The 10258-nt window shown below is 61.2% G+C and overlaps 3 protein-coding genes across 3 annotated transcripts in view; 1 reads left to right on the top strand and 2 right to left on the bottom strand.

The window, feature by feature from the left end:
- Nucleotides 1-16: 16 nt before the first annotated feature.
- OT_ostta16g02195 (Pyridine nucleotide-disulphide oxidoreductase,FAD/NAD(P)-binding domain) lies at nt 17-682 on the bottom strand (the record flags this gene model as incomplete). The annotated part of the gene is made up of 1 exon (XM_022985582.1): nt 17-682. The coding sequence occupies one exon, from the start codon at nt 680-682 to the stop codon at nt 17-19; it is 666 nt and encodes a 221-aa protein (XP_022840374.1).
- A 260-nt stretch (nt 683-942) lies between these two features.
- OT_ostta16g02190 (Insulin-like growth factor binding protein,N-terminal) lies at nt 943-8295 on the bottom strand (the record flags this gene model as incomplete). The annotated part of the gene is made up of 1 exon (XM_022985581.1): nt 943-8295. One exon carries the CDS (start codon nt 8293-8295, stop codon nt 943-945), a length of 7353 nt encoding a protein of 2450 aa, XP_022840373.1.
- A 1272-nt stretch (nt 8296-9567) lies between these two features.
- Nucleotides 9568-10258, top strand: part of OT_ostta16g02180 (Adrenodoxin, iron-sulphur binding site) — a gene marked incomplete at both ends in the record, with an annotated part of 1112 nt that continues 421 nt past the window's right edge. Inside the window, one exon of the mRNA XM_022985580.1 lies at nt 9568-10254. Within this exon, the coding sequence (XP_022840372.1) occupies nt 9568-10254 (687 nt within the window). The remainder of the gene's footprint in view (nt 10255-10258) is intronic.

Here is a 10258-nt window from a genome sequence, read left to right as displayed (position 1 = left end):
ACTCCTTCGCCCGGTCTCAAGCGCGCCCGACAACGCGTCCACGAGTTCGAGGCGCGACGCCACCGGTTCCCGGACCACGGCCAACGCGCTTCGCCCCTCTCGCCGCGTCACCCAGCGCCCGGGCGACGGCATCGACGCTCTCGACGTCTCGCACGAACCGCACGTCCACCGCGCCCGTCGCCGCGCCCGCCGGCGTCGGCGACCTCGGAACCCCGCCGCTCGCGATCACCAACGTCCCGTACCCCACCGCGCGCGTCGCCCCGAGCGCGGTACGAATCATCACCGTCTTCGCCACCGCGTCCGCGTCGACGACGTCGCCGCGAACGACGTCGATGGTGGACGCGAACGCGTCGCCGAGCGCCGTCGTCTCGGCGTCCCATCGCGTCGTTCGCCTCCCAATCTCCCGCGCCCGCGCCATCGTCGCCGCGCCGTCGCGCGCGACGACGACGCACGACCGTCCGCGCGTCGCGGACTCGTCGCTCCACGTCCGCGCGAACGACGCGCCCGCGGCACCGGCGCCGACGACGACGACGTCGTAATTCGAGCGCATCGATCGAGGCGTCGCCGAAGCGTCGTCGTCGTCACACGGCGCGCACGCGACGTCCACGGCGGCGTCGACGACGGTGACGGGGGACGACGTCGACGCGCGCGCGCGACCGCGCGCGCGACACGCTCGGCACATCGCGCGCGGTGGCGTCGGAACGATCGCGAGCGGGGGATTTTCTCTCCATCCCTGGGCGGCGTCGTCACCCGCCCCCGTCTCCGCGACCGTCCGCGCGTCGCGCGCGAACGCGCGGAAAGACAGTCCTCGAGGTGTGATACGTGTACAGATGTGTGTTTGTTATTCACATGACTTTTTATTACCGATACTGTCTTGAATGCCTTGAGTTCTTGGAAAGTCTTGAATGCCTTGAGTTCTTGGAAAGGACATCGATGCTTCTGTTACGCGACGAGGGCGAAAAGTCCGAGGAGCGCGATGAGAAGCGCGCTCACCATAGATGAGGCTCTCGCGCTCGACGGCGGCGGCGTGCCGGTCGTCGGCGGCGGGCCGGTCGGCGGCGGCGTGCCGGTCGCCGGCGGCGTGCCGGTCGTCGGCGGCGTGCCGGTCGTCGGCGGCGTGCCGGTCGTCGGCGGCGTGCCGGTCGTCGGCGGCGTGCCAGTGGGCGACGAGACGCACGTCGCCGTGCTCGTGACCTCCCCAGCCGAACACGACGTGAGGCCGTTCACGACGTATCCCGAGTTACATTGGGGCGCGCACAACATACCGCTCGCAAGCGTGGCGGTGCAGTTACCCATACCGGCGCCGTTGGCGGGCACGGCGGACGCGTCGCACGGATTGGCGGCGCACGTCGCCGGGGTCAGAGAACCGCTCGAGCACGAAGCTGGACCGGAGACGGTGTATCCAGTGTTGCACACCGGTTGACACTGCGATCCAGTCGCGAGCGTTGACGTACACGTACCGACGCCACCGTTTTCGGGCGCAGTCGACGCGTCGCACGACGCCGCGGCGACGCTGATGGCGCCGGCGGGAGCGGTGATACCGGTAATTCCAGTCGCCGTTGACGCCGCAGTTGCGGCGCTCGATGAGAACGCGGCTGCGTTGTTGAGCGTCGCCATCGCCGTCGTCGCCGATGAGGCGGGGACGAAAATCGTCGCGTCCACCTTGACGCTCGCGGTCGCGGGCGACGACGTCCCGGTGACACCGCCAACTGCAAATGTTGCTGCGCTCGCCGTCAAGCGAAGCGCGTTCGCCGCCGAGCGAGTCGTCGACGAGACGTCGTACGTCACAGACGAGGCGAGGAGTCGTCGACGAACCGGTTGGGGGATGTTCACGTTCGTGATGGCGCTCACATCCACGTTCAGCGCACTCGCGGCGGCCGTCTTGAAAACGCTGTCTGTAAGCGTAGAGACAGTAGTAAACGACATCGAACCCGAGACGACGTAGGCGAGTTGAGAGAAACTGACACCGACGGGAAAGTTGCCGTTGTTGCGCACCGCCGTCTTCACCACCTCCAACAATTTCACCTCGATTTCATCCGTGATGTTGACTGAGATTCCGCTGAAAGTGACGGACGTGTCGAGCTTGGAATCTTGGACGCACGTCGCCGCGTCAAGAACGCCGAGCGTACACGTCGATTTTCCGGACACCGTGTATCCGACGGCGCACGTCGGTTTACACGTAGCGCCGTGCGCGAGCGCGTTCGTACACGTCCCGACCGCACCGTTCATGGGCGCTTTGGAGGCGTCGCACGAGAGCGGCGCGCACGTCGCCGCGGTGAGTTTTGCAGCGTTACACTTGGAAGGACCGGAGACGGCGTACCCGGTGTCGCAGACGGGTTGACACTGCGTTCCGGACGCGAGCGTAGACGTACAATCGCCGACGGCGCCGTACGTCGGCGCTTTCGAGGCGTCGCACGGGGGAAGGGCGGCGATTTCAGCCGCCGCCGCCGTCTTTACTTGTTCAACCTTGGCCGCAGCGACTTGCGCGATGGCTTGCGTGGCCGCGCACTCGCTTGAACCGACGTCCACGGTCGACGACGCCCACGACGGAGCCAACTTGACAGGACACACGTACGCACCGTATTCCTTCACCGTGGCGCACAAGTGCGTGCCGGTGCTCTTGACCTCGTACGACGTGGGCGTGTAACTGAACGATCCCGTAGAACCCGTGCGTTTCGCGAAACCAAACTCTGTGTACGCGTCGGCGACTTCGCGTTCAGATTTCACGACGAGACACACCTCGACGCCGCTCGTGCCCGACGATGCACCCGCGCCTTCGACTTTGACGGCGAGACAGTCGCCGAGAAGTTGGCCGACGAGCTTGTCGTTCGAGTTCTTCACGACACTCCAGCAACCGGCGGCGTTCAGATTAACGGCGCCCTCAGCGAGACGACGCTCGCCGAGTCGCTTGGCGACGGCGTTTGCATTCTCGTCGTTCAGGGGTTTCGTGGTGACGACCTCCGTCGTGATGGTCACGGTATCATTAAACGTAGACCCAGTAACCGCAACGTTGGAGTCGGATTTGATTCCGACAGTCGCCGGCGCGCCCGGAAACACGGTTTTCTCAGCCGCCGGGAACGGGGCGTCGGCGATCGTGGTGCGAATATCCGCTGGTGCACCGCCGCACGTGCTCGACATCTTCTCGATGGAATCGCCTATTTCGGCGTACATGCATCGTAAGAATGTCGTCTGCGCCTCTTCGTCGAGCGTATCGCGGACTTGCTCGACAAAGTCGCGGACGCGCCACTCATCGACGCGAAGAGACCACGTGTTCGTCACCTCCATCGCGCGCGCCTTCCAGGAGCGTCCACCGCGAACCATGGCGGGTTCAAACCACGATCCAGCGACCCACGTGCCGTCGGACACCATCTCACCGCCGCACTTGAGACACGCATCCTCCTGACGTCTGTACACGCCCCACTCGCTGCTTCCGCCTTCACACCGTTTGCTGGCGGTGCAAAATTGTTCGCGAGACTCGGCGCTCGTGGACGTCCACGCGCCGCCGAGATCGTCGCACGCCGTTTCGTTTGCGGCATAGTAATCGAGGCAATACTTGTCGTTGACTTGATACCGTCGTTCGTCCCAGCTCGAGTAGCCGTCTGTACTCGTCGCGCCCGGACACGACCACGTCTCTTGGTTGAGATTGGTGACGCACACGTTGGCGCGGTATTCGCACTTCCATGCATCGCTGTCGTAAAAGCACACCTGATCGCGGATGTCGGGTCCCCAACACGAACCGCCCTCAGAGGCGCATTGGTCAGCTCCCGAGCAGTGTTTCGGTGCCTTGTCTCGTCGGCAGCTCAAATACTTGGCCGCCTTGTTCGCGATCGAAGCGCTTTCCTCGGACGACGTCGCGGAGGCGGTGCAGTTGTCGAAAGGAACGTCTTCGCACGTCACCCACTTGTCGTTGCCCGTGCACTCATCCTTATTTGTGATGCTCGTTTTCACGCACGCGCGCAACGTCTCGTCGTATTCGGCGCCCGAGGTGCAGTTTGAAGCCGACGGAACGTTGGGGGTGTAGCACATGCCGTCCAAGACGATGTCGACTTCGCCCCAATACGGCGCTCGACACCCGTTGCACCCTTGAGAGTTTCTGCATTGACCGCCGATGCTCGAGCACATCTCCTCCGAGACAGAGTACCGAGGACCCGCGACGTTACAGTACGCGCCCGAGCACTTGCTCACGGAATCAAACTTACCTTCTCTCAGATGTTTTCCGAGATAAAAGACGCCTCCGTTCGCCTCGCACGACGACTTGACGTTCAAAACACCAGGTTTGGAGTACGTCGAGTAATTCGTGTAGTCGAAACCATTCCACTCCCTGTTACCGTTGTAACATGAGTATCCGTTTTCGTAGCACCACGCCATGGTCAACTTTCCGGATGCATCAAAGTGTTCGTATTTCGGTTGCGGCGTCGCGGTCACGTCTAAAATCGTGTACGTCGTATCGCTGATTGTGAAGGTACTTCCGGTCGTCGGTACGTCACTCGAAGACCAAAAGTTGGCGTAACCCTTCTCACAAGCAGTGCCTTTATCGCAATACACGACGTGTAAGTCCGCAGACGCTTGATTTGGCCACGTGACGCTCGAGTAATCATCGGCATTCAACTTTGGTGAAAAGGTGATGTTGTAGTACGCCGGCGTGAGCGTAGGTGCAGGCGTGGAGAAACACGCGCCCGCGCCGTCTCTGAACGTTTGGCGCCATCTGTGTTCTGCGTCTGTGTTCGAGATGTCGCGATTGACGCACTCCGTCTCCGTCGTCACGTCTGGATACCAACACACGGAATCTCTGCACTCTTGCGTGCCGTCGTCCAAGAGACGAACCTTGGCGCCCAGCTCCGTGCAGACGTCTTGCGCCGTGGCGTTTGCGGCGAAGACGAAACCGCGGCTCCAGTCTTTGTGTCCGAGGATATCGGTCCATTCGCTCTTCCACATTTTATACGATCCCTTGAGATCGCCGGACGTGAGGGTGATGGTCCAATTCGCCTTGGTTTCGTCCGATGCCCAGTCGTCGGGGTACCCGTACCGCTGATAGAGTCCGCCGTTACCCCAGATGTTGGTCACGCAGTAAGACGGGCGCGAAAGCTCCCACGGAATGTCCGCGTCCCAGTCCACGCGTCGTTCGGTGAAGTACTCCGAGGACGGGCACGCGCCTTGCGAGTTTGTCGGGACATAACACTCGTACAGCGTCGGCGGTTTGAACCCTTCGTCGCTGGCGCATCCATCAAAGCACGCCGCGCTCGACTGGCTCATCGCGGAAGGGAATTGGCACCGCTTGATATCTGACCACTCGTGAGCCTTTTTCGCCGTGAGCGTCGAGTTGAGCTCTTGACACAGCTCATCCGTGATGGACGACGCTTCATTGGAATACCAGCCTCCACCGTATTCTTCGACGATACCAGTCGTCGGCGAACAGTAGCCCAGTTCGGTGATATCTTCGACGCCGCCCCATTCGTTCGTGGAGGCGCAGAAGTTGTCGCCCAAATCCTCGTCGAGACAGTTTTCGTCGCTCGTCGGACCCCACGTGCCGTCAGAGTATTCCCAAGGTTTCCAGTTGCACGTCTTTGAGCTCAAACACTTGTCTTTGCAATCTTCCACGCCTTCGCAGTATCGTTTACACTCGTGCGTCCCGGATTCTGAGTCGTATTCCCACTCCGGACAGTCGTTGAACGGATCGTACTTGTACCCGTCGGAACCCTCGCACGTGTAGTACCCCGCGCCGTCGATGATGGCGGCGCCGATGTCGGCGTCCGTCGCCATCGCTTTGACACCGATGATAGATTTTAAGATGGCAATTTCGCGAAGGTAATCACGAGCTCGAAGTTTCGTCGTGAGACATTTCGCCAACGCTTCGCCGACGTACGTCGAATTCGCGACGGCGCACTTGTTGTTCCCGGAAGAGCTGCTCCAGCAACTGTCCGACGACGAGCCGCTTCCCGACGACCCTTGAGAGTTTGATGACGAAGAAGAAGACGAAGAAGCGGCGCACACGTCCGAGAAGCAGTCGGAAGACACCTGACACGGCTGCGTGGACGCGTACTTCATGGTACTGTGGTCCCATTCTCCGATGACAGCCTTCACACAACACTCGAGATCAGTCTCGATGTTGTCGAGCTTTGTCTTCAGACTCGACGTCGCCGCGAGGCACGTCTCCGGCGTGGAGATCTTCGACGCAACTTTGATGGCTAATGGAATGGCGTTCGCGACCGGTAACGTTTCATCCACCGAGCCGCGCGTGACGGCGTCCGCAAGCATGCACGTCTCCGTGAAGATGTTGCTGTCGAACGTGGGACGGAATCTCGACACGGTGGCGCTCTTCGGAGCGCAGCACAGCTTATCTTGGATGAAGATGTTGCAGCACGGATCTGCGCAGTACTCGTGAACCGGATTGCTCTCGCAGAAGCTCCAGATGCCAGAGCCAGAGGACGTTTCTGGGTACGGCAAGGTGCACTCATCCGTAACCAGAGTGACGTTTTCGTACGCATCCGTCATGGACAGAGACACGAGTTCCATGCAATCGACAAAAGCGTCGCGACCCGTGTATCGAATGAAATCGTCCCATGAGATGGCACTCACGCCTTTGGACGCACGACTTAACATCTCATTCATTCCAGCGACGGCATCCTGGACGGGCTCGAACGAACATCGGGACGTGGCGCGTTCAACCGTCACGGTCTCCGCGCACGCGGCGTTGCCGTCCGCGTCGTACAGACCGGTGATCGTGACGGTACACGCCGTGTCGGTGTCAAAAGCGATACCATCGGAAGAACCAAAATTTTCAGACTCGCGTCCCGTCTTGATGTTCGTCGCGCCGCCAAAAACAGCGGTACCGAGCTTGGTCGTCACCATGGAGTCGAGCGCGACGTCTTTGAAGACGTTGATCTCGCGATTGACGCTGACGCGCGGACACGTCTTGGCGGGTATCACTTTTGCACCGTCCTCACGAGGGTTATTCATGCCGCCACAGCTTGACGAAGTCACGCGATAATCTTTCACGCTTTCGTCGTTCTTCTTGTCCAAACGAACCTTGAGCGCCTTGTACGCGCCGTACGACGCCCGCACGGCGTGCGTCGAGTTGGATTCATCCGCCGGATCGCGAAGCGTCACGTTGAATGCGTCGCCGAAAGACGGATGCGCCTTTGACGTTTGCGCCAACGCCGTCAACGCGTCGAGGGCGACGTACGCGTCCGGAACATCTTCATAGGCTGATTTGAGACATCCGAAATCGACGCCATCGACCTCGACGAGTTCCATGGGCTTGAGATTTGGATGATCCGCCAACGTCACCATGAGTCGGCACGTGCCGTTTACGTTTGCCGCGCTCGCGGTGGCGAAAGGCGACAGCTTCAACTCAGATTTGATGTCATGTTCTCTGCCTGGCACCGGTTGTTTGAAGAGATGGGTGAAAAACGTCGAAATGACATCCGCTTTGAACGGGGGAAGAGGAAATAAGGCATCCGGGGACACTTCATCAGCTTTCGGACACGCACCAAACTGAAGACCCAATCCGGCGTTCATGATGAGTTTTTCAGCGGCGGAACCTTCGTGCGTCTGCCAAAATTCCTTGAGAGAGACGAGCTTTTCTGGCGGTTCCTCGGGAGCGACGGCATCTTCGGTGGATCCAGTCAGCGAGTACGGGTAAGAATCGCTCATCACCGCCGACGTGCATCGTCCTTCCTCTTGGCCCGTGATGTCATACCCGGCCACGGCGAGGTAAAAGTTTGGCTTATCGGCGGGACAGCACACGTTGAGCGTGTAACGAGCGTATTCCCCAAAATATGACAGGTAATAGAAACCTTGGGCGTTGTTTGGATCCACGAGGAACTCGTCGAGTCCGTCACACGACGCCTCTTCTTCTTGAAGCAAGGTGCGTCGGTGAGAAGACAGACGCGTCTTTGATTTCCAGAGAAGGCGACGACGCGTCGAAGTTTCAGAGTTTGAGTCGAAGTCAGTACTATCACCTCCGTCGTTGCCTTTGTCGTCGACGCCTCCGGTGTTGCCACCTTGGTCGCCACCTTGACAGGCGTACACGTAAAACTCTTCGGGCTCGACGTACCCATTGGCGCACGCAGAGCTATCCTTGGCTTTCACGTACAAATCAGCGCTCGCCGAGTTGACTTCGAGGTAGGTGACTTGAAGACGTGCCAATTCGCCGTCTTCATCGACGTCCATCCATTGAGGACGGAACGTCGCCGAGCACGTTTGCGCGAACGCCGCGCGCGCCGCGCCGACGACCAGCGCGAGCGCGAACACCGCCCGAACCGGCGAACGCCGCGACGACCGCGCGTCCGTCATCGCGCTCGTTCGTTCGTCGAAACGAGTTTGACACGCAGCCGTCGTCTTTCGAAAAAGAACGCGCGCGAGAACCCAACGGTGGCGGGAGACGCGCGCCGATGGGGTGGGCGAGAGCGAAGAGTCTCGATCGCGCGCGTCTCCGATCGCGCGCGGCGCGATCCGTCGTCTTCGCCGTCGGCGTCCGCGCGCGCTCGATGAATAACCGTGAGGAATAATTGCCGCGGGGAGAGGTGGTCGGTTGGACACTCTCAATCCGCCGGTCCCGACTCCTGATCGAGTTCCGAATCTGCGAATCTCGGCTTTTGACTCATCTCCGGGAAGGTTCCGTCGGAGACACCACCTAATTAGATCACTTTCGGGTGTTTTTTGGGGTGAAAATGTCGAGCCCGATGGCGGTTACTTGGCGCCCCCGCCGACGCGCGTTGCGTCACTCCTCGCGCGCGCGCCGAGCGGACCTGAGTGCCGTACGCGATACGGCTGTATCAATAACAACATCTGTCATTATTTTATGCGCCATGGATAGTGAGAACGCTGGTGCCCGCGACGTCGTTCTCGATGGTGGTGACACCACAACACGCCCTGTGCTCGCCAACGTCGCGAATGTTGTCGCCGGGAGCGCGCCGGAGGCTACTGCTGTTAAACCGCGTAGTTGGAATCACAAGCGCGAAGGCTTAATACTAACTGTTAGTATTGTCACCATACCCGAAGAGTGTAACTCGAGGGTCGGTGACCCTCCCGCGGTATATGGATTTTGACACGGCGCACACGACGAGTCGTGAATCGACCTCTTTTGGGGGCTCTAAAACCCCGGTGAGGGGGTACGCGAGAGAAACGCGAGTCACGACCCGTCGAAGACCCCTCGTTGACGCGACGAGTCGCGATGCGTTATGGAGCTGATTTTCTGGACCCGCGCGCGACGAAGGCGCGAGCGCGAGCGCGAGCGCAGACTCGCTGCCTCGTCGGCGCGTTATCCGCGTACACGTGTCGCGTGTTGCGAAAACTTGCCGAAATGTGTGCAAGGTAAAACACCAATGGGAGTAACCCCACCATACTGTTTACCCATACATGACGTGGCCGATTATGACTCAACAAAAGGTGTGCACAACCAAACCAACACGGAACGAGTCAGGCTGAAGAAGTGAAAATTCTATCATGACCCGTCACGCCATGTATGGGTACACAGTATGAAGGGGGACCACCCATTGGTGATCTCGACGCTCGGGCACCCGATCGCGATCGCGACACCGCGCCGCGCCCCTCGCGACGGCGACGATGGCGCGACGATGCGTCGTGATCTCGATCGCGACCGTGATCGCGATCGCGATCGCCCTCGGCGTCGGCCTGGGCGTCGGCCTGCGCGATGACGACGATGGGAAGACGTTCGTGTACGGGAACACGCGCCTCACGGGGATGAGCGCGAGCGAGTGGAACGCGGACGCGAACGCGGCGCCGAGGTTCCGACGCGGCGTCGCGGCGCTGTCGACGATGGTGGAGGCATCGGATGTGACGGTGACGAGCGTGACGGACGTGGCGCGACGACGAGCGGCGCGACGATTGCTGGCGAGTAATTCCAGGGTGGACGTGGCGTTCTCCGTCGCGACGCGCGACGCGACGGCGCGAGCGAGCGTGAAGACGACGTTGGAGGGGACGACGGCGACGGCGTTTAAGGATGCGCTCATGGCGGAAGGGCTCGCGGTGAGCGCGGTGACGGTGGTGTCGGTCGCGGTGGACGCGCCCGCGCCGGCGCCGGCGCCCGCGCCGACGCCACCGACGACGACGCCACCGACGACGACGACGCCACCGACGACGACGACGCCACCGCCCGCGCCCGGCGTGCTCACGGGCACGGCGCGGCAAATGCATGTCGCCGCGGGCGGTGAGCACGTCCAGATATCGTTGCTTCCGCCGCAGGAATCGTCACTTCGTCGTCCGGCGGCGCGAGTCGACGGGCGCGTGCTCGCGG

Source organism: Ostreococcus tauri (assembly GCF_000214015.3).
Source record: "Ostreococcus tauri WGS project CAID00000000 data, contig chromosome 16, whole genome shotgun sequence".
Lineage (NCBI taxonomy): Eukaryota > Viridiplantae > Chlorophyta > Mamiellophyceae > Mamiellales > Bathycoccaceae > Ostreococcus > Ostreococcus tauri.
The sequence above is the reverse complement of the archived record's forward strand: the minus strand, read 5'-3'. Positions and strand labels throughout refer to the sequence as shown.